This window comes from Triticum aestivum, chromosome 6D, assembly GCF_018294505.1.
Source record: "Triticum aestivum cultivar Chinese Spring chromosome 6D, IWGSC CS RefSeq v2.1, whole genome shotgun sequence".
Lineage (NCBI taxonomy): Eukaryota > Viridiplantae > Streptophyta > Magnoliopsida > Poales > Poaceae > Triticum > Triticum aestivum.
Window position 1 is genome coordinate 401,906,731 of NC_057811.1, and position 24,739 is coordinate 401,931,469.

A 24,739-nucleotide genomic window follows, 5' to 3' on the forward strand; every position below is an offset into this window, starting at 1 on the left:
AAGTAGGAGAAAACTACGGCCTAAAAGGTTCAAATTCGCGCGACATAGCTACAGCAAAAACTGCCGAAATGGAAAGTGCCTACTTAACAGAACAGACAGACTACAGCCCTCGCCCGGGCCAAGACAGCACATTCCTTCACTCTGAATGAGCCTTCAGCGCCTCGTCTCGGGTCCTCTTCACGCAAGCTCTCAGCCCAATGCCCACGCAATCCTGAGCAGCTCGCCTCTTCGCCGATCCAGGAGTTGAATGCATCTTCTCAGCAGCACCGATTGGTCGCCCACACAGAGAATCTTCCATTGATGTAGCGATGAGCTGATCCTTGCCAAGATTGCACGGGTGCTTGTCCACGGCACGCCCTGAAAGTACATGTCATTACGCATTCAAATGGTAGCAACACAGGCAATATTAACAACAGATTTCTTGTTATTCAGGTTCCAGAAGGAAGATAATTCAGTCATATTATTAGGACTATTAAACTCAAAGGAGTCAGACACATCATTCCAGATTTTTTTGGCAACCACACATTCAAAGAATAGGTGACAAACTATTTCATCCTCATCACAAACAAACACTTTAAGTTTTCCACCACCCTCCTTTTATTCAGATTATCTTTGGTAAGAATCTTATTATGGAAAGCTAACCACAGAAAAACTAAATATCTGTGGGGCACAGCAATTTTCCAGAATTTTTTCCAAATAGGGGTAGAAACCCCACCCCAGTTAATCATGTTATAGAAGGACTTGACTGAGTAAATCCCTGATGATTCCAACACCCAAATAGGTTGGTCCACCTCATTAGTAATGGTCACGTTAGATATGATTCGGATCAAATCATGCCATCTTTCCATAAACTTAGACTCCACACATCTGTTGAAGGTAAGTTTTAGAGTAGAACCATCCCACACCTCAGAAACTGTACAATGCTGTTGTTGGCAGATTTCATAGACATCCCAAAATTGGGTTTTTAGGGAAGAATCCCCCACCCAAACGTCGTTCCAAAAGCTGATCTTTTCACCATTTCCCAACTTCCATTTGTAGAAAGGTCTAATCCCTTCAAAAGCCCAGGTAACCCCTTTCCAGAAGGGAGAGCCCACACCCTGTTTGGCCCACAGTACATTGGGTTTGTCAGTTCTATATTTGTGATCAACCAGCCTCACCCAGTTTTTATCATTGTCCATAAAGTACCTTTTTGCCCAGGAGGCTAGCAGGGCCATGTTAAATTCCCTTAAGTTGGGTACCCCCAGACCACCAAAATCCTTTTTCTGAGAGATTAGCCCCCAGTTAGCAAGATGATACTTATGCTCATCTCCCAGGTTCCCCCAAAAAAAGTGAGCCATCTGTGAAGTGATGGCCTTGATCGCCCATTTGGGGAATTTGATGGCAGACATTAGATACATAGGGATACTGGCAATGCATGCTTTGAGGAGGACTAACTTTGCTTCATAGCTAAGTAGTCTCCCTTTCCAGCCACAGATTCTCTTAATAATTTTGTCTATGATATACTGAATGTCTTCTCTCCTCAGCTTGAGGTAATGCAATGGAACTCCTAGGTATTTCAGAGGGAAATCCCCCAACTTACAGCAGAATATTTGGGAAAGTATCTTAGCATCATCTTCATTCATATTAATTGGCACTACCTCACATTTGTCATAGTTAATCTTCAACCTAGAAAGGTTTTCAAAACATGCCAGGAGCCATTTTAAATTCCTAACATATTCAGGTTTAGGGTTAAGAAAGAGGATTGTATCATCAGCATACTGCAGACATATCAGTCCTTGTGGGATGATATGGGGAACAATCCCAGAGATAAAATTGCTGTTAAAAGCTTTGGCCAGCATACGAGAGAACACGTCAGGCACCAAATTGAAAAGCATGGGGGAGCTTGGATCTCCTTGCTTGAGACCTTTCCCCCCTACAAAGTAATGTCCTAGGACATCATTAATTTTAACACAAAAAGAGCTTTGTTGCAAATTGGAGAGGTTCCATCTAATCCACTTAGCTCCAAAACCCCTAGAAGTTAGCATCTCTACTAGGAAATCTCAGTTCACCCGATCATAAGCTTTTTCATAATCTATTTTGAGAACAATCCCAGACTCATTTGATTTATGAACTTCATGAATGGCCTCATGGGCAGTAACCACACTTTCTAAAATAAATCTGCCTCTTACAAAAGCAGATTGGCATGGAGATAGAAGCCTATGACCTACAGGGCCAACCCTGTTTGTCATAGCTTTACTAAAGATCTTAACAGAGCAGTTACTCAAACAAATTGGCCTAAATTTCCTCATATTTTTGGCATCTGGCTCTTTAGGGATTAGGGTAACAATAGAATAATTTAATCTCTGGATATCCAGGGTCCCATTCTCAAAATCTCTCACAAGTGCCATAAAATCATGTTTGATAACCTCCCAAAAGTGTTGATAAAAAAGAAATGAGAGGCCATCAGGGCCGGGGGCCCCACTAGCATATGAGCCCATGATGGCTTCTTTAATTTCCTCTTCTGAAAAGGGCCTTTCCAGGGAAGCATTCGCTACTTCTGTCACCATTTCTTCCTCAGACCAAAACTGGTCATCTAGATGGATATTAGGCATGGGTTCATAACCAAAAAGGTTTTTATAAAAGTCAGTAGCAACATCCAACATGTCTTTAGTGGAGTATACAGGCCCATTTGGTCCTTCCAGGATAGACAACTGATTTTTTCTTCTTCGTTGATTAGCAACATCATGAAAATATGCTGTGTTTCTATCCCCCTCTTTGATCTTTCCGTCTCTAGATCTCTGCCACATGGCAGTTTCCTCTTTTCTCCAGATCTCTTCAAGCTCTCCCCTGATTTGTTTCATTCTGAGGACATCCCCAGCATTGGTTCTATTTTGTTCAGCAAAGACATCAAGGATATCAAATTCCTGAAGTAGGTCTTTTTTCCTTTTCTTCATGGCTGCTTCAAGGTTTATACTCCAGCCTTTAACATTTTTCCTAAACAGCTTGGTTTTAAACTGCCAGGTCCCAATAGCAGTTGTGCATGGTGAAGGTGTGGCCCAAATTTTCTCTACCAAGGCTCGAAAATCTGGTTGTTCCAGCCACCACTTCTCAAATTTAAAGGGTCTGGATGGGTTACAAGTACCCACCCCAGAGTCAAGGAGAATTGGGGCATGGTCACTTCCCACCCTAGGTAGTGCACACAAAGTGGTGAGAGGGAAGTGACCATCCCAGCTAGTAGCAGAGAAAACTCTGTCAATAGTGGCAAAGATGGGATTTTCCTGATTATTACTCCAGGTATAAACCATGTTAGACAGCTTATACTCCATAAGGCCCCATTTATTTATCCAGTCATTGAACAAGAATGTCCAAGAAGTGTTTATATTGCCTGAGGATTTATCTTTAGCCTCTCTAATCAGATTGAAGTCACCCCAAACAGGACAGGATAGCACAAGTCATCCATACTTTCATGTAGTTCAGCAATAAAGTCAAGTTTGTCTACAGCATAAGCTGTGCCATAAACCACAATCAAATGCCAGCAGAAACCATCATTTTTGTTTTTTAAGGTTATGATAATACAATAATTCTTATTACTAACACTAAGCACCTCAAAAAGATTAGATTTAGTACCCACAAGGATACCCCCAGCAGAGCCTACAACAGGTAGCATATGCCAATCATAAGCAGTAGAGCCAGCTAGGGCATTGAGAAAAGAGTCAGATAAGGTCTCTCTCTTAATTTCTTGAAATCCTAAAAATCAGGCTTATACTTGTTAACTAAGTCAGACAGGCACTGTAGTTTCCCTTTTTGGCCCAAACCTCTAATATTCCAAAAGATACCAATCATGGGATTTTGAATGGATGTGTCAGACTAAAAAGTCCATCTCTCACAGCATTCCCAGAACCACCCTCAGCACCAGCAGTGCCCCCTGGTGAGTTGGTGTTGGGAATGTCTCTTTTTGGAGTACAAACTCCATTATCAGTACTAGATCCAGTCTCTAGACTATCAGGCAGAGATATTTCAGGATTCTGAGAGGAAAAAATAAGGCATTTTTCAGTTTCATCTCTAATAATGTCATTAATGATCTGGTTTTTATCTATCTCACCATCACCAATCTTGATGTTAACTGCAGAAGCATAAGCCTCTAAACTAGATGTAGATTCAGTAGTAAAGGACTTACTTTTAAATGTAGGGGGGATTTCCAGGTTTTGTTTCATCTTGTAAGATGCAGCTTTCTCCATGATATTTTGCCTGTTGTGGACCCTGGAGCTCAGTCTTGGAGCAACCACCGGGCCCCACTTGTTCTTGGGTGTAGCCCTTTCCTTGGTTTTCTCCATAAATTCCATTATCTTCAAGCCACTAGCTATTGGAGCTTCAACAGTAACCATTTCCTCATCAGGTTCAGCGGATTCACTGTCAGTATTAGAAGCAGAGTCTTCCAGTTCTTCTAGCATACCAGAACAGTATATTTTTTGAGCAGACACTGGGAAAGTGATAGCAGCTTCACCACTTGACGATGCAGCAAGCATACTGACCTCATTTGCTTTGTTGTGGGAAGTGCTAAGGATTTTGATTGCCTCAGAGAAGGGTATCGAAGAGCACATGCTCTGGGCCACAGTTATTTCTTCAGTCTTCTTATCAGCCCTCACAGGAGAGATGCATGCCTCCAATAGAGCAGGGGATGGAATGTAGCACCATCATCAGTCGCTTTCTTCCCAGCTGGAGTTTTTGTGGGGGCTCTGTTGGCAAGGTCTAGGTCATCTATGGGTTCCTCTCCATCATCCAGGATGTCTTTATTCAGTTCCTCCTCTTCAAATACCTTGTTGTCATCATCCACAGCTATGTTAGTAGGTCCATCATCATCATTAGGATCATCAGCCCCTATCTGGTCAAAACCTTCCACAGTAAAAGATAAGATATAGAGTTTTTTCCTCATCTCCATAATCCTTTTGAAAGGGATCTTAGCTGGGTCCCTACAAGCAATTTTGACCCTCACTTTCTCATAGAAGCTATTCATCAGACCATTCCAATCTACATCCACAAGGATTCCAAAGCAGGAAGCAATTTGAGATAAGACTTTCCATGTGCACCATTTGGATGACAGACCCTCAACAACTACCCATGCTTCAGTAAGTTCGCTGAATGGGTCAACTGAACCGGTCCACTTTTCCACAGACACAGACACTCCATCGATGGGCAGATCAAAGGCAGGGAATTCAATCAGTTCTTCGACATCTTTCCAGGGTGGGAATCTGACCAGGAACTTCTTCTCTGACAGTGGCCTGATCTGCCACGTCCATTGTTTGTTTTTGCAAAATATACCAGAGAGATTCTTAACTAGATCTGACTTGTTGATTTCGCCTTTCATGATCCAAACTTCTCCGCAGTTCCTGAAGTCCAGCCAACTTGCTTCTTTACCCACAGGAGTGTCGATGTGATAGAACCCCAGTCCCAGAGCAGAACTCCCAAAGAAAGTGGCAACTCGATGAGGTTGCGCCCAGGCTGTGCAATTATTGACATTGTGACCCTCCAATCCATAGATGAAGCAAGCTTTCTTCTGGATGCAATTACCAACGTAGTGGCCAGGGCCTCCACAGGTAAAGCAAACCATATCCTTGTAACGCTCGTCGAAGACTTGCACCGGTGGGGTAGGAGGGATCGGTGGCGGTGGCACAGCGATGGCAGTTTGTGTAGGAGGGGCAGCACCTTTACTAGGCGCAGCAGCAGGACGCGCACCCCCCGTGGCTTGGTGACGCCCCGGGATCTTCGGCAGAGCCGGGCCGCGTTGCTTCAGCCCCCCGGGCGGCATATTCTTGTCCGCCATGATAGTCTATGCAAAGGACTTGGATCCCGCCCCAATCCCCTCCCTGATGATCTTGAGCAGCGTCAGAGGAGGATCAAACGGGCGGAGATGCTTGACTGGGAATAAATCAGAGGGAGAAAAACATCCCGAACGAGCTAGATCTTTCCTGAGCCATCCTAAAGTGGCGGTGGTTTTGCTAGGTGGAAGGGGGTGAGGCTGGCGACGGCGGGGGGAGGGAATGGACCAGAGCTGTCCAAAAACCCTAGAAATACTTTCATCTGCGTTGTCTTGAGGAGGAAGCGTATTAGCCAAAGGCGTTTTCACTTTCTCGCATCGGATTGGTGGGAGAGATGTGGCAACGGGCCCCGCATTATCCCGCCCAAATGTATCCTCTCGCAACTCAGGGGAAAAATCCCCAAACTCCGGCAATTTGGACCTCACCGCCAATGGTGATTTTTGATTCTCTGAGCACAAGCTCCGCTCAACCTCTACTGGTTCTAACAATATCATCGATTGTGAAAACAGCTGACTAACCTGTCCCTTTGGGATACAAATACCTTTGTTAGCTCTCGAATGGTCTCCTGGCGGAACCTCGCCGCGGTCTCCAAACCACGGCGGCTCCAGCGCGCTACGACGAGGCAGTAGATCCACCCCACCTGTAACGATCCTCAGGCGCTCGGTGGAATCACGCCGAGGATGCACTCCCATCGGGGGGCTCGCCGCGGCTCTGTTGACTTTGCTTCCGCCCTCGCCCAAACCACGAATTCGGCCGGCGGGGAAGACGGAAACGGGGGCATCCTTGCCCTCTCCTCCAGCGTGGCCTCCTCGAAGATTCTCCGTGCTAGCCTCCTTTGCTCCACATCCGCCCTTCTTCGTTGGATCTCGGGGACCCTCATGGCCGCAGATCTCATCTCCGGTGTGGTCGCCTCCGCAACCGCCCGATCCGCCATTTTCCACTCCTGCACGCACCGGATCCACTCGAAGGTAGAGTCTCGGATCCTGGTCGCGCGCTCCGCCCACCCCACGGCTCTGGATGCCATGAGCACCGCCTGTGGGATCGGAGAAATCAACCGCAGGATCTCTGGGATTTCCTCGCGAATGGCCGGCGCATGCTGCTGAGGTGGGGGAGGCGTGGGTGCTGCTAGCGCGAGCACCCCTCGCCGGCGTGGAGGCATGTCGCTGGGGCAGATCTGTGGTGGTGGCGGCTATGGCGAGAGGGAGGTGCGGCGTCGCGAGAGGGAGAGGGAGAGGGAGAGGGAGAGGCATCCGTCACCCCTATCTATATTTGTTTCTAATGTAAAAGACCAGTATGCTACTGCTTTCCAAACATAGTGTGGCTGCTTTCTAGCATGTGTTATGTTCATTTTCTCTGCATATGTCAATTTGACCATCATCAGAGTATACAGAGCTAGGTACACCTTTTTTTAGGGGTAGCTAGGTACACCTTATCCTGCGCATCATGGTGATCAGGATAAGGATGAAGAAGGCTACTTAGGTCTGCTTGTGGTTTCTTCATTCAGATTCTGTTGCTACATATTTTTGATACATGAGTTTGCATCTATCATATACTGTACATTCTTTACTCTAGCGTTTCAGTCACCAGCCTAGGCCAGTTGTGTTATACTCCCTCCGTTCCATAATGGAATGCACATAGATTTTTTGAAAAGTTAAACTTTGTAAACTCTGACCAAGTTTATAGAGAAAACTATTTATACTTATAATACCAAATATATAGAATATGAAACTACATCTTATGATGAATTTGATGATATATGTTGGCATTATAGATGTAAATGTATTTCTCTACAAACTTTGTCAAAGTTTATGAGATTTGACTTCTCAAGAAATCTATATGCACTACATTATAGAATGGAGGGAGTAGAAACTTCAAAACATGCCGATGTGGGAAAAAACGATCCGCCTTATTGCTCGCCAACCTTGAGTTAACCTGCATATGACCTCTTTTTGTCCAGAACGCAACACTTCTTTTTTCTTCTTTGAGAGAATGAACTACTCCTACGTTTTTAATACAACTTTTCATTGGTAAACGTCAGTTTTTATTTCCATTTTCTTCTTTCATGTACCACACTGTTTCTAACAAGAGGAGTGCTACAGTTCGATGACCTGATCTAAGAACCCCAAAGAGAAAAGGCTGGGGGAGAATAAGAGCAACTTTAGGGCAAAATACACTTCGAAACATGGGTGTAGATGAACCTGATACGGTCCGAATAAATTAGAAAATGAGGAAAAAGACAAAAATTCTAAAGTTCTTTTGGACCAAACTTGACCTACTGGTGTGCTCGTATAAAATGTTCTGTGAATGAAAAAATTCCGCCAACTTCAGGGCTAAAAAACAATTTTCCAAAAAGAGTGAATAGTACTCCCTTCGTTCCAAAATAAATGTCCTGTAACTAAAACCACAACACTTATTTTAGACGGAGGGAGTAACTCCTATATAGTGTTGACTCTGTTTTCTCATCCGAGAGTCAGTTATTTGAACTTAAGGATATGCTACAGGTTTATGCCACTTCCACGAGCCAGTTGGTTAGCTATCATAAGTCTTGCATGATCCCCGTTAATGTTACTGTTGGTGAGGCATTGAGGCTTACAAGTGTTTCGAGAGTCAGCTTGGGTCTTTGGCATTCACTTATTGGGTTTACCTATCGGAACCACTAGGACATCAATCCAAGATCTTATGCATCTTTCCTAGAATGGAGAGAAGACTTTCTACCATTTCTTCATTTATCACATGGTGTGAGGCTACAGTTATTGAATCCACTTTATCTTCTATGCCCATTTACTATCTTTGTTGCCATTTCGATTTTTTTACTATCTTTGTTGTCTACATATTTCTCATGGAATTATGAAACAATTGGAAAGAGTTCAAAGGCAATGCTTATGGTGTGGTAGTTCAGAGACTCCAAGGAAATCTTTGGCAGCATGGAATAAAGTTTGTCGACCTAAGGATAAGGGTGGACTTGGGAGACATTCGAAATGAGGCAATACTTATGAAGCATATGCATAATAAGTGTGATATTCCCTGGGTAATTTGGGATCATGTTATGATGGCATGGTTTCTCCTTAACCTACCTTGTGTGGGCCCCTTTGGTGGCGACATATTTTTAAATTAAACTAGGTGATTGGCCGTGCATTGTAACAGGACACACATATATCGAAGTTCGATACCAATCATGTCTCAACTATACCTTTAGGATCCTCACTCACATCCCACCCTTTCTCTCCCTTAACAATACTACTTTCTATCAAAAAGGGCTAAGCCGTACCAATCATTTTTTATGAGTTGCCATACTGGACAACACAAAAAATTAAATGAAACTTTACTTAACTCTTAAAGTAGAGACGACGGTAAAGATAGAGATAGGAAGGGAATGATGACCGACTGTGATTTATTCATTCCCATGAATTTTATTGTATTAGCAAATAATTACCAATCATGATTGATTCCTTCCCCTGAATCTATTGTCTTATCAAATATTTATTGCCAAAGAAGAGATTGATTATTGTCTATGAATTTATTGTGTTATCAAATATTGGTCTGATTGATTGACCAGATAAAAATCATTACGAAAGAAAATCTAGAGGGATGGAAAACCGATGGAAGGGTGGAGTAACATATAGAGGGAGAGCGGACGGAAGATGTGCGGAAGAAAATTGACGTAGCATAGGACCTTACATCTTCTTTAGTAGTAAGATAAGAGATGAGGAGTATCGGAGATTAGCAGTGGCCACAATTATGGTTGGTGATTTTGTGTTGTTTTAGTCTGGTCACACATTGTGTACTTCTCAGCATTTTAGGTCATGTTTTCCCCATCTCCACTCCTCTGTGTTGGACGAAATGGTCTTTGTTTGAGAGGTACTTCCAATAAAAAGACCACACATCAATCACTACAAAAATTGTGATTGTTTGTGACAAAAATCCTCGTGGTGGAAGAAAAATCGTCTCCCAAGATCATTTTCTATGATGGAAACTGTCGTTAGCTTATTTCCTCTTGGGAAGCCCCCCCTCCCGAGACATTTGTGACGGTCCTTAGATTAATAGCTGACACACGTAATTTACTATAAAACCAAGATACGTCACATATCATATTACTACATCGCAAATCCAGTCTCTTTTACATTACATACCTGCTTAGCTCAAGGCTAACTCATAATATCATGTAGCGGATATACAATTTTATCTTGTGGCAGTATAGCACCGTATCCCTCCTCTGTATCTCTCATTTTATACGGGAATCATGTAACATGATATGTTACAGCCACATGGGTCAATACATAGAATGGATTGACAAGTTCCATCGGGAAAGTATAACAGATGAAATCATGCTTTTGGGGTAAGTGGGGGTTGGTTCATTTGCCAAAGCAATAGTAGTTTTATCCCGTCTTTTATATATAAGTGGTCTGCTGTATACATAGGACATACTCATCCCACATCAATTACATATAAGTGGCCTGCTCTATACATAGGACATATTCATCCCACAGCAATCAACAACATCACTTGGGCCAAGTGCATCGCAGAGCAACCCTAGACCATCCCCACCGGTTAATCGATTGCATTCCACCATCAGTGTCGTCAAGTAGTGGCGTGTTCCCTTTGTTCAACCCAACAAATTTTAATTTAGAATAGATGAGGAGATCAAGTTGACAGTCCCTCGCCAAGTTTCCCAATTTGTGGATAACCAAGGATGCGACAAATCATGATTAGTTTTTAACACTCTGTAGAGATACATGTACTTTACCCGTGAGACCTAGTCACTGTTGGGGAACATAGTAATTTTTAAAAAAATTCCTACGCACACGCAAGATCATGGTGATGCATAGCAACGAGAGGGGAGAGTGTCGTCTATGTACCCTCGTAGACCGTAAGCGGAAGCGTTATAACAACGTGGTTGATGTAGTCGTACGTCTTCACGATCGATTGATCCTTAGCACCGAACATACGGCACCTCCGCGTTCAGCACACGTTCAGCTCGGTGACGTCCCGCGAACTCACGATCCAGTAGAGCTTCCGGGAAGAGCTTCCTCAGCACGACGGCGTGGTGACGGTGTTGATGAAGCTACCGACGCAGGGCTTCGCCTAAGCACCGCTACGATATGACCGAGGTGGATTATGGTGGAGGGGGGCACCGCACATGGCTAAAAGATCAATGATCAATTGTTGTGTCTGCAAGGGGTGCCTCCCTCCCCGTATATAAAGGAGTGGTGGAGGGGGAGGGCCTGGCCCCCTATGGCGTGCCCCATGAGGAGTCCTACTCCCACCGGGAGTAGGACTCCCCCCTTCCAAGTAGGAGTAGGAGAGGAGAGGGAAGGGAGAGAGGAAGAGAAGGAAAGGCGGGCGCCGCCCCCCCTCCTTGTCCAATTCGGACTAGAGGGGGAGGGGGTGCGCGGCTGCCCTGGCCGTCCCTCCTCTTCTCCCACTAGGGCCCAATAGGCCCAATAAACTCCCCGGGGGGTTCCGGTAACCCCCCGGTACTCCGGTATATGTCCGACACCTCCCGAAACACTTCCGGTGTCCGAACATAGTCATCCAATACATCGATCTTTACGTCTCGAACATTTCGAGACTCCTTGCCATGTCCGTGATCATATCTGGGACTCCGAACTACCTTCGGTACATCAAAACACAAAAACTCATAATACCGATCGTCACAGAACTTCAAGCTTGCGGACCCTATGGGTTCGAGAACTATGTAGACATGACCGAGACATGTCTCCGGTCAATAACCAATAGTGGAACCTGGATGCTCATATTGGTTCCTACATATTCTACGAAGATATTTATTGGTCAAACCGCATAACAACATACGTTGTTCCCTTTGTCATCGGTATGTTACTTGCCCGAGATTCGATCGTCGGTATCTCAATACCTAGCTCAATCTCATTACCGGCAAGTCTCTTTACTCGTTCCATAATGCATCATCCCGCAACTAACTCATTAGTCACATTTCTTGCCAGGCTTATTGTGATGTGCATTACCGAGAGGGCCCAGAGATACCTCTCCGACAATCGGAGTGACAAATCCTAATCTCGATCTATGCCAACTCAACAAACACCATCGGAGACACCTGTAGAGCACCTTTATAATCACCCAGTTACGTTGTGATGTTTGGTAGCACACAAAATGTTCTTCCGGTATTCGGGAGTTGCATAATCTCATAGTCACAGGAACATGTATAAGTCATGGAGAAAGCAATAGCAGTAAACTAAACGATCAAGTGCTAAGCTAATGGAATGGGTCAAGTCAATCACATCATTTTACTAATGATGTGATCCCGTTAATCAAATGACAACTCATGTCCATGGCTAGGAAACTTAACCATATTTGATTAACGAGCTAGTCAAGTAGAGGCATACTAGCACTATGTTTGTCTATGTATTCACACATGTATTATGTTTCCGGTTAATACAATTCTAGCATGAATAATAAACATTTATCATGATATGAGGAAATAAATAATAACTTTATTATTGCCTCTAGGGCATATTTCCTTCAGTCTCCCACTTGAACTAGAGTCAATAATCTAGATTACACAGTGATACGTCTCCAATGTATCTATAATTTTTGATTGCTCCATGCTATATTATCTTCTGTTTGGACATTATTGGGCTTTATTATTCACTTTTATATTATTTTTGGGACTAACCTATTAACCGGAGGCCCAGCCCAGAATTGCTCTTTTTTTGCCTATTTCAGAGTTTCGCAGAAAAAGAATATCAAACGGAGTCCAAACGGAATGAAACCTTCGGGAACGTCATTTTTGGAACGAACATGATCCAGAGGACTTGGACCCTACGTCAAGAAATCAAGCAGGAAGCCACGAGGTAGGGGGCGCGCCTACCCCCTGGGCGCGCCTTCCACCCTCGTGGGCCCCACGTTGCTCCACCGACGTACTCCTTCCTCCTATATATACCTACGTACCCCCAAACGAACAGATACGGAGCCAAAAACCTAATTCCAGCGCCGCAACCTTCTGTACCCACGAGATCCCATCTTGGGGCCTGTTTCGGAGCTCCTCCGGAGGGGGCATCAATCATGGAGGGCTTCTACATCAACACCATAGCCTCTCCGATGAAGTGTGAGTAGTTTACCTCAGACCTTCGGGTCCATAGTTATTAGCTAGATGGCTTCCTCTATCTTTTTGGATCTCAATACAATGTTCTCCCCCTCTCTTGTGGAGATCTATTCGATGTAATCTTCTTTTGTGGTGTGTTTGTTGAGACCGATGAATTGTGGGTTTATGATCGAGTTTATCTATGAACAATATTTGAATCTTCTGAATTCTTTTATGTATGATTGGTTATCTTTGCAAGTCTCTTCGAATTATCAGTTTGGGTTGGCCTACTAGATTGATCTTTCTTGCAATGGGAGAAGTGCTTAGCATTGGGTTCAATCTTGCGGTGTCCTTTCCCAGTGACAGTAGGGGCAGCAAGGCACGTATAGTATTGTTGCCATCGAGGATAACAAGATGGGGTTTTTATCATATTGCATGAATTTATCCCTCTACATCATGTCATCTTGCTTAAAGCGTTACTCTGTTCTTATGAACTTAATACTCTAGATGCATGCTGGATAGCGGTCGATGTGTGGAGTAATAGTAGTAGATGCAGGCAGGAGTCGGTCTACTTGTCTCGGACGTGATGCCTATATACATGATCATGCCTAGATATTCTCATAACTATGCTCAATTCTGTCAATTTCTCAACAGTAATTTGTTCACCCACCGTAAAATAATTATGCTCTTGAGAGAAGCCACTAGTGAAACCTATGGCCCCCGGGTCTATTTTCCATCATATTAATCTTTCAACACTTAGTTATTTCCGTTGCTTTTATTTTACTTTGCATCTTTATCACAAAAATACCAAAAATATTATCCTATCATATCTATCAGATCTCACTCTCGTAAGTGACCGTGTAGGGATTGACAACCCCTTATCGCGTTGGTTGCGAGGATTTATTTGTTTGTGTAGGTGCGAGGGACTTGCGTGTAGCCTCATACTGGATTGATACCTTGGTTCTCAAAAACTAAGGGAAATACTTACGCTACTTTGCTGCATCACCCTTTCCTCTTCAAGGGAAAACCAACGCAGTGCTCAAGAGGTAGCAAGAAGTATTTCTAGCGCCGTTGCCGGGGACGTCTACGCAAAAGTCAACATACCAAGTACCCATCACAAACCCTTATCTCCCGGATTACATTATTTGCCATTTGCCTCTCGTTTTCCTCTCCCCCACTTCACCCTTGCCGTTTTATTCGCCCTCTCTTTTTCGTTCGCCTCTTTTTCGCTTGCTTCTTGTTTGCTCATGTGTTGGATTGCTTGTTTGTCACGATGGCTCAAGATAATACCAAATTATGTGACTTTACCAATGCCAACAATAATGATTTCTTTAGCACTCCGATTGCTCCTCTTACCGATACTGAATCTTGTGAAATCAATGCTGCTTTGTTGAATCTTGTTATGAAAGATCAATTCGCCGGCCTTCCTAGTGAAGATGCCGCTACTCATCTAAATAGCTTTGTTGATTTGTGTGATATGCAAAAGAAGAAAGATGTAGACGATGATATTGTTAAATTGAAGATATTTCCTTTTTCGCTTAGAGATCGTGCTAAAGCTTGGTTTTCGTCTTTGCCTAAAAATAGTATTGATTCTTGGAATAAGTGCAAAGATGCTTTTATCTCTAAATATTTTCCTCCCGCTAAGATCATGTCTCTTAGAAACGATATTATGAATTTTAAGCAACTTGATCATGAACATGTTGCACAAGCTTGGGAGAGGATGAAATTAATGATACGTAATTGCCATACACATGGTTTGAATTTGTGGATGATTATACAAAAATTTTATGCCGGATTGAATTTTGCTTCTAGAAATCTTTTAGATTCGGCCGCGGGAGGCACTTTTATGGAAATCACTTTAGGAGAAGCTACTAAACTCCTAGATAATATTATGGTTAATTATTCTCAATGGCACACTGAAAGATATACTAATAAAAAAGTGCATGCGGTAGAAGAAATTAATGTTTTGAGTGGAAAGATGGATGAACTTATGAAATTATTTGCTACTAAGAATGTTTCTTCTGATCCTAATGATATGACTTTGTCTACTTTGATTGAGAATAATAATGAATCTATGGATGTGAATTTTGTTGGAGGAATAATTTTGGTAACAACTCGTATAGAGGGAATTTTAATCCTAGGCCTTATCCTAGTAATTCCTCTAATAATTATGGTAATTCCTACAACAATTCTTATGGAAACTTTAATAAGATGCCCTCTAAATTTGAGACTTTGTTAAATATTATGAATTCGCAAAAGAATTTCAATGCCTTGCTTGAAGAAAAATTGCTTAAAGTTGATGAATTGGCTAGGATCGTTGATAGAATTTCTCTTGATGTTGATTCTTTGAAACTTATATCTATTCCACCTAAGCATGATATCAATGAGTCTCTAAAAGCCATGAGAATTTCCATTGATGAGTGCAAAGAAAGAACCGCTAGGATGCGTGCTAAGAAAGATTGCTTTATAAAAGCGTGTTCTTCTAATTTTTATGAAAACAAAGATGAAGATCTAAAAGTTATTGATGTGTCCCCTATTAAATCTTTGTTTTGCAATATGAATCTTGATAATGATGGGACTGAATATGATCCACCTTTACCTAGATGGCGTTCCAAAAATTCGGAGTTTTTAGATCTTGATGCTAAAATTGATAAAAGTGGGATTGAAGAGATCAAAACATTAGATATTAATAAACCCACTATTTTGGATTTCAAGGAATTTCATTATGATAATTGCTCTTTGATAGATTGTATTTCCTTGTTGCAATCCGTGCTAAATTCTCCTCATGCTTATAGTCAAAATAAAGCTTTTACCAAACATATCGTTGATGCTTTGATGCAATCTTATGAAGAAAAACTTGAGTTGGAAGTCTCTATCCCTAGAAAACTTTATGATGAGTGGGAACCTACTATTAAAATTAAGATTAAAGATCATGAATGCTATGCTTTGTGTGATTTGGGTGCTAGTGTTTCCACGATTCCAAAAACTTTGTGTGATTTGCTAGGTTTCCGTGATTTTGATGATTGATCTTTAAACTTGCACCTTGCGGATTCCACCATTAAGAAACCTATGGGAAGAATTAATGATGTTCTTATTGTTGCAAATAGGAACTATGTGCCCGTAGATTTTATCGTTCTTGACATTGATTGCAATCCTTCATGTCCTATTATTCTTGGTAGACCTTTCCTTAGAACGATTGGTGCAATCATTGATATGAAGGAAGGGAATATTAGATTCCAATTTCCATTAAAGAAAGGCATGGAACACTTCCCTAGGAAGAAAATAAAATTACCATATGAATCTATTATGAGAGCCACTTATGGATTGCCTACTAAAGATGGCAATACCTAGATCTATCCTTGCCTTTATGCCTAGCTAGGGGCGTTAAACGATAGCGCTTGTTGGGAGGCAACCCAATTTTATTTTTAGTTTTTTTAGTTTTTGCTTCTGTTTAGGAATAAATACTTGTTCTAGCCTCTGGTTAGATGTGTTTTTATGTTTTAATTAGTGTTTGTGCCAAGTTAAACCTATAGCATCTTCTTGGATGATAGTTATTTGATCTTGCAGAAAATTCCAGAAACTTTCTGTTCACGCAAATAATTGTTAAAAATCACCAGAACGTGATAAAATATTGATTCCAATTGCTGCTCATCAATAAAAAAAATTTCTAGGTCTTCCTATTTTGGCTGATTTTTTGGAGTTCCATAAGTTTGCGTTAGTTACATATTACTATAGACTGTTCTGCTTTTGACAGATTCTGTTTTTCGTGTGTTGTTTGCTTATTTTGATGAATCTATAGCTAGTAAAATAGTTTATAAACCATAGAGAAGTTGGAATACAGTAGGTTTAACAGCAATATAAATAAAGAATGAGTTCATTACAGTACCTTGAAGTGGACTTTTGTTTTCTTTCGCTAACGGAGCTCACGAGATTTTCTGCTGAGTTTTGTGTTGTGAAGTTTTCAAGTTTTGGGTGAAAGATTTGATGGATTATGGAACAATGGGTGGCAAGAGCCTAAGCTTGGGGATGCCCATGGCACCCCCTAGATAATCTAAGGACACCAAAAAGCCAAAGCTTGGGGATTCCCCGGAAGGCATCCCCTCTTTCGTCTACTTCCATCGGTAACTTTACTTGGAGCTATATTTTTATTCACCACATGATATGTGTTTTGCTTGGAGCGTCTTGTATGATTTGATTCTTTGCTTTTTAGTTTACCACAATCATCCTTGCTGTACACACCATTTGAGAGAGACACACATGATTCAGAGATTATTAGAATACTCTATGTGCTTCACTTATATCTTTTGAGTTGTATAGTTTTTGCTCTAGTACTTCACTTTTATCTTTTAGAGCACGGTGGTGGATTTGTTTTATAGAAAATATTGATCTCTCATGCTTCACTTAGATTATTTTGAGAGTCTTAAATAGCATGGTAATTTGCTTAAATAATCCTAATATGCTAGGTATTCAAGAATAGTAAAAACTTTCTTATGAGTGTGTTGAATACTAAGAGAAGTTTGATGCTTGATGATTGTTTTGAGACATGGAGGTAGTGATATCAAAGTTGTGCTAGTTGAGTAGTTGTGAATTTGAGAAATACTTGTGTTGAAGTTTGCAGGTCCCGTAGCATGCACATATGGTAAATGATATGTAACAAATTTGAAACATGAGGTGTTCTTTGATTGTCCTCCTTATGAGTGGCGGTCGGGGACGAGCGATGGTCTTTTCCTACCAATCTATCCCCCTAGGAGCATGCGCGTAGTGCTTGGTTTTTGATGACTTGTAGATTTTTGCAATAAGTATGTGAGTTCTTTATGACTAATGTTGAGTCCATGGATTATACGCACTCTCATCATTCTATCATTGCTAGCCTCTTCGGTACCGTGCATTGCCCTTTCTCACATTGAGAGTTGGTGCAAACTTCGCCGGTGCATCCAAACCCCGTGATATGATACGCTCTTTCACACATAAACCTCCTTATATCTTCCTCAAAACAACCACCATACCTATCTATTATGGCATTTCCATAGCCATTCCGAGATATATTGCCATGCAACTTTCCACCATTCCGTTTATCATGACACGTTCATCATGTCATATTGCTTTGCATGATCATGTAGTTGACATAGTATTTGTGGCAAAGCCACCATTCATAATTCTTTCATACATGTCACTCTTGGTTCATTGCATATCCCGGTACACCGCCGGAGGCATTCATATAGAGTCATACTTTGTTCTAGTATCGAGTTGTAATCATTGAGTTGTAAATAAATAGAAGTGTGATGATCATCATTTTTCTAGAGCATTGTCCCAAGTGAGAAAAAAAAGAGAGAAAGGCCATAAAAAAGAGAAGGCCCAAAAAAATGAGAGAAAAAGAGAGAAGGGACAATGTTACTATCCTTTTACCACACTTGTGCTTCAAAGTAGCACCATGATCTTCATGATATAGAGTCTCTTGTTTTGTCACTTTTATATAACTAGTGGGAATTTTTCATTATAGAACTTGGCTTGTATATTCCAACAATGGGCCTCCTCAAGTGCCCTAGGTCTTCCTGAGCAAGCAAATTGGATGCACACCCACTTAGTTTCTTTTGTTGAGCTTTCATACATTTATAGCTCTAGTGCATCCGTTGCATGGCAATCCCTACTCCTTGCATTAACATCAATCGATGGGCATATCCATAGCTCATTGATTAGCCTCGTTGATGTGAGACTTTCTCCTTTTTTGTCTTCTCCACATAACCCCCATCATCATATTCTATTCCACCCATAGTGCTATGTCCATGGCTCACGCTCATGTATTGCTGTAACATCCCAAATTTTCAATTTGGAATGTTATACATTAGATCATCAATGCATAGCATATTTATTTGCATTTTCGGCAAATCCTCGAAAAATCCTAAGCAACTCGAGGACTCTCGGAGAGAGTTGGGGATTTTCTCGATTTTCATATTTGATTTTTATCAAATAATGAAACAAGGATTTTTATTTTTGTTTTTAATTATTTTTCTCTCCGAAAAAATATTTCGTATTAAAATAAATGAGAGGAGAAAATATGACTTCTCCAAAATAATTTAAATATTGGAGGAAAAATATTAAAATCAAATATTGTATTTTATTCGAATTTTATTGGCAATTTTAATGGCATTAAATTTTTTTTGCACGTTTTCAAAACTGTATTTTTTGGGCCAAGAAAATGTTCATCTCGTTCTAATTATTTTAATTAGACGGGAAAAATTTGTTTTAGCATTTTTGGATTTTTATTTATTTTTCTGCGTTTTTTATATTCTGCGAAACTATTTAAAAAAAACGCCGAGCGCCGACTGGGCCGAAGCCCAGCCGCGTGGCCCAGCCCGCCCGCGAGCCGTCTCCCTCCCGGAGACCGCCGCCGCCGAGTCCCGATCGGGGACGAGACCCGCCACCGCCCGTCGCCCCCTCCCCAAGGCAGGCCCCCTCCTTATATACCCCCCTACCCCGCCGCCTCTCCCTCACCCCGTCCCCGAAGCCGCCGCCGCCGAGGAGCCCCGCCGGAGCCGCCCGCCCCGCCGCCGAAGGAGGAGCCGCCGGAGCCGCCATACGCCACCGCCCGCCGCCCCGTTCGTCGCCCCCGCCGACGCCCGCATCCCGCCGCCCCTCGCCGCCCTCGCCGGAGCCCGTCCCGAGCCCCGCCGGAGTTGCCCCGACGAGGTAGCCGCGGCCGCCGTTCGGTTTAAAAAAAAACCGTTCGGTTTATTTTTTTTAGTTCGGTTTTTTTCCTTCGGTTTAATTATCTAGTGAACGTTCACCGTTGCGTTCGTTTTAGCGAACGTGTTCGTCGGTTTTACGCTGTTAACGAACGTCCGTTCGTTCAGTTGTTCGTCAGTTTTCTTTTTCGTCGGATTTTCTGTGATTATTTCAGATCACGATTTCTGATCAGATTTTCGTTCTGGTTTAACTTTTCGCTCGTTTATCGGAATCAGGCGATTTAAGCGCCTAGAGTTTCGTCTCGAAATTCTCTTTCCGTTTAACCTACTCAAACAAGTTTTTGCTACTGTAAAATTTGACTTAGATCCAGATTAGTAAATGAAGCTTGTTTCTTTCGCCGTTTGACTTTTGTTGCTTCGTTTGATTTGATTCTTTTTGCAAACCGGAGTTCTTAAGTTGAACTTTCTGGTTAGATCTTTATTTGAGTTTTACTTGTGCATTAGATGAGTGCTTATTGTTTGCTTGTTTGTTTGCGATAGAGTACCCGGAGTGCGCCGCTTGCTACTTCGAATCTCTAGGTTTCACGGATCATCAGCAAGGCAAGTAACACTTTGATCATACCTCTTTTACTACCCAGTTTTATTGCATTAGATCAACCCTCAAACATTGCATGGCTAGGATCTAATTAAATTGTGGGAATTGGGAAGTAGATGAGGTAGTACCTATCACCTGTTCCATTATCAAACCCTTGGGAGTTACTTCTACGTTTGCCTATATTGCTATGCTATGCTTGTAGACGTGGATTGGGTTTGAGAGATATTCACTACAGTTGTGAGATTGTTAATTAATGGTTTACTTAAGGTGGCAACTAAAACTCACATCTGGATGGATTGAGGTACCTGGGTATTCCAGGATTGCCTGTTTTTCTTTTGGACCGCCACCCAGGTTCAAAGGGATCATGAGATTTTTCATGCTAGAAACTTCCGCGTGCAGCCGCAAGCTATTATGGGCTCTAGCATAGTTGATTAAGTTGTGTGAACTCTTATAGTGGTAGACTAGCAGATGTAGGGGATGTAGGTGGTACGGTCTATCACATCGTAAGGTGCAAACGCTTCTGAAAGACTATGTCTCGGTCATCCGTTTCTCAAACATCATGTAGTGCGAGAATCCAGCGGAGGCGATCGAGTCTTGTGGGAAAAGTGCACAAACCTCTGCAGAGTGTATAAACTAATCATGGTTAGCTGTGTCCCCGGTTATGGACATCTTGAGTATCTAGTAGTTGGATTATCATGTGAATCTCATCACCATGTTACTTTAATTAATATTGTTGGGTTAATGATGATACTTAATTGGGATTGAGATGCTGTCAACCATCTCAATGTTTAACAACCACCATGATAGTTAAATAAAATTTATCCTTTGTAGTAGGGAAAAACTGGCTTTTCGCAAAACTTTAACCATAGAGCTTTGTACCAGCCATATATGCATGTAGTATAGTATTACTATGTTCATTACTCTCTATGTGTTACATTGCCAGCATATTCCATGTGCTGACCCATTTTCGGGCTGCAACGTTTCATGTTGCAGACTTTTCAGACGACAAGTAAGGTGCCTTTAGGTCGGGGTCTTATACTCAATGATGCCGTTGGAGTTGATGGACTCACTTATCTTCCAAGTCTTCCGCTGTTATCGTATTAGATGGCCTTAAGCCATATTTATCATACTTATTCTCTTTTGAGATATTCGTTGAAATAAGTGTGTGATTGCTACTCTGTTATAAATCCTCCATTTGTACTATGCGTGTCAGCTTTACTGATCCAGGGATGACACTGGTGCACAGCAGCACAGACTGTTTGAGGTCTGGTCGCTACAATTGCGTGAAGGTTGAAAAAGTTTGAGATTACTAAAGTATGAAACAATTGCTTGGATTGTCATCGGGGTTGTGCATGATGAGAGCATTCTTGTGTGACGAAATGGAGCATGACTAAAATATATGATTTTGTAGGGATGAACTTTCTTTGGCCATGTTATTTTGAGAGGACATAATTGCTTAGTTAGTATGCTTGAAGTATTATTATTTTTATGTCAATATTGAACTTTTATCTTGAATCTTTCGGATCTGAATATTCATACCACAATTAAGAAGAATTACATTGAAATTATGCCAAGTAGCATTCCGCATCAAAAATTCTGTTTTTATCATTTACCTACTCGAGGACGAGCAGGAATTAAGCTTGGGATGCTTGATACATCTCCAACGTATCTATAATTTTTGATTGCTCCATGCTATATTATCTTCTGTTTTGGACATTATTGGGCTTTATTATTCACTTTTATATTATTTTTGGGACTAACCTATTAACCGGAGGCCGAGCCCAGAATTACTGTTTTTTGCCTATTTCAGAGTTTCGCAGAAAAAGAATATCAAACGGAGTCCAAACGGAATGAAACCTTCGGGAACGTGATTTTAGGAACGAAAATGATCCAGAGGACTTGGACCCTACGTCTAGAAATCAAGCAGGAAGCCACGAGGTAGGGGGCGCGCCCTCCACCCTCGTGGGCCCCATGTTGCTCCACCGACATACTCCTTCCTCCTATATATACCTACGTACCCCCAAACGATCAGATACGGAGCCAAAAACCTAATTCCACCGCCGCAACCTTTTGTACCCACGAGATCCCATCTTGGGGCCTGTTCTGGAGCTCCGCCGGAGGGGGCATCGGTCACGGAGGGCTTCTACATCAACACCATAGCCTATCCGATGAAGTGTGAGTAGTTTACCTCAGACCTTTGGGTCCATAGTTATTAGCTAGATGGCTTCCTCTCTCTTTTTGGATCTCAATACAATGTTCTCCCCCTCTCTTGTGGAGATCTATTCGATGTAATCTTCTTTTGCGGTGTGTTTGTTGAGACCGATGAATTGTGGGTTTATGATCAAGTTTATCTATGAACAATATTTGAATCTTCTGAATTCTTTTATGTATGATTGGTTATCTTTGGAAGTCTCTTCGAATTATCAGTTTGGTTTGGCCTACTAGATTGATCTTTCTTGCAATGGGAGAAGTGCTTAGCTTTGGGTTCAATCTTGCGGTGTCCTTTCCCATTGCCAGTAGGGGCAGCAAGGCACGTATAGTATTGTTGCCATCGAGGATAACAAGATGGTTTTTTTTATCATATTGCATGAATTTATCCCTCTACATCATGTCATCTTGCTTAAAGCGTTACTCTGTTCTTATGAATTTAATACTCTAGATGCATGATGGATTGCGGTCGATGTGTGGAGTAATAGTAGTAGATGCAGGCAGGAGTCGGTCTACTTGTCTCGGACGTGATGCCTATATACATGATCATGCCTAGATATTCTCATAACTATGCTCAATTCTGTCAATTACTCAACAGTAATTTGTTCACCCACCGTAAAATACTTATGCTCTTGTGAGAAGCCACTAGTGAAACCTATGGCCCCCGGGTCTATTTTCCATCATATTAATCTTTCAACACTTAGTTATTTCCGTTGCTTTTATTTTACTTTGCATCTTTATCACAAAAATACCAAAAATATTATCCTATCATATCTATCAGATCTCACTCTCGTAAGTGACCGTGTAGGGATTGACAACCCCTTATCGCGTTGGTTGCGAGGATTTATTTGTTTGTGTAGGTGCGAGGGACTTGCGTGTAGCCTCCTACTGGATTGATACCTTGGTTCTCAAAAACTGAGGGAAATACTTACGCTACTTTGCTGCATCACCCTTTCCTCTTCAAGGGAAAACCAACGCGGTGCTCAAGAGGTAGTACACAGTAATGATTCTAACACCCATGGAGTCTTGGTGTTGATCATGTTTTGCTCGTGGAAGAGGCTTAGTCAACGGGTCTGCAACATTCAGATCCGTATGTATCTTGCAAATGTCTATGTCTCCCACCTGGACTTGATCCTGGATGGAATTTAAGCGTCTCTTGATGTGCTTGGTTCTCTTGTGAAATATGGATTCCTTTGCCAAGGCAATTGCACCAGTATTGTCACAAAAGATTTTCATTGGACCCGATGCACTAGGTATGACACCTAGATCGAATATGAACTCCTTCATCCAGACTCCTTCATTTGCTGCTTCCGAAGCAGCTATGTACTCCGCTTCACACATAGATCCCGCCACGACGCTTTGTTTAGAACTGCACCAACTGACAGCTCCACCGTTCAATATAAACACGTATCCGGTTTGCGATTTAGAATCGTCCGGATCAGTGTCAAAGCTTGCACCGACGTAACCATTTACGACGAGCTCTTTGTCACCTCCATAAACGAGAAACATATCCTTAGTCCTCTTTAGGTACTTCAGGATGTTCTTGACCGCTGTCCAGTGATCCATTCCTAGATTACTTTGGTACCTCCCTGCTAAACTAATAGCAAGGCACACATCAGGTCTGGTACATAGCATTGCATACATGATAGAGCCTATGGCTGAAGCATAGGGAACACTTTTCATTTTCTCTCTATCTTCTGCAGTGGTCGGGCATTGAGTCTGACTCAACTTCACACCTTGTAACACAGGCAAGAACCCTTTCTTTGCTTGATCCATTTTGAACCTTTTCAAAACTTTGTCAAGGTATGTGCTTTGTGAAAGTCCAATTAAGCATCTTGATCTATCTCTATAGATCTTGATGCCCAATATGTAAGCAGCTTCACCGAGGTCTTTCATTGAAAAACTCTTATTCAAGTATCCTTTTATGCTATCCAGAAATTCTATATCATTTCCAATCAACAATATGTCATCCACATATAATATTAGAAATGCTACAGAGCTCCCACTCACTTTCTTGTAAATACAGACTTCTCCAAAAGTCTGTATAAAACCATATGCTTTGATCACACTATCAAAACGTTTATTCCAACTATGAGAGGCTTGCACCAGTCCATAAATGGATCGCTGGAGCTTGCACACTTTGTTAGCTCCCTTTGGATCGGCAAAACCTTCTGGTTGCATCATATACAACTCTTCTTCCAGAAATCCATTCAGGAATGCAGTTTTGACATCCATTTGCCAAATTTCATAATCATAAAATACGGCAATTGCTAACATGATTCGGAAAGACTTAAGCATCGCTACGGGTGAGAAAGTCTCATCGTAGTCAACTCCTTGAACTTGTCGAAAACCTTTCGCAACAAGTGGAGCTTTGTAGACAGTAACATTACCGTCAGCGTCA

General features: G+C 42.0%; 1 protein-coding gene across 2 annotated transcripts; it reads right to left on the reverse strand.

Annotated features, from left to right (window-relative positions):
* Window positions 1-12: 12 nt before the first annotated feature.
* On the reverse strand, window positions 13-7,080 carry LOC123145382 (uncharacterized). 2 transcript variants are annotated; one of them, XM_044564783.1, is made up of 2 exons: window positions 6,337-7,080; window positions 13-357 (listed from the first exon to the last, which is right to left on the reverse strand). In XM_044564783.1, the coding sequence occupies exons 1-2, from the start codon at window positions 7,043-7,045 to the stop codon at window positions 137-139; spliced, it is 930 nt and encodes a 309-aa protein (XP_044420718.1). In that variant the 5' UTR covers window positions 7,046-7,080; the 3' UTR covers window positions 13-136. The 2 variants fall into 2 exon arrangements, with proteins under 2 accessions (XP_044420718.1, XP_044420719.1); XM_044564784.1 differs by having other exon boundaries at window positions 6,314-7,080.
* Window positions 7,081-24,739: the final 17,659 nt, after the last annotated feature.

Coding starts and splice junctions, on each gene's coding strand:
- LOC123145382 (XM_044564783.1), bottom strand. CDS start 7,045: ATGCCTCTCCCTCTCCCTCTCCCTCTCCCTCTCGCGACGCCGCACCTC. Junction 358..6,336: donor CCATTCGAGAGCTAACAAAG/GTATTTGTATCC, acceptor ATGTACTTTCAG/GGCGTGCCGTGGACAAGCAC.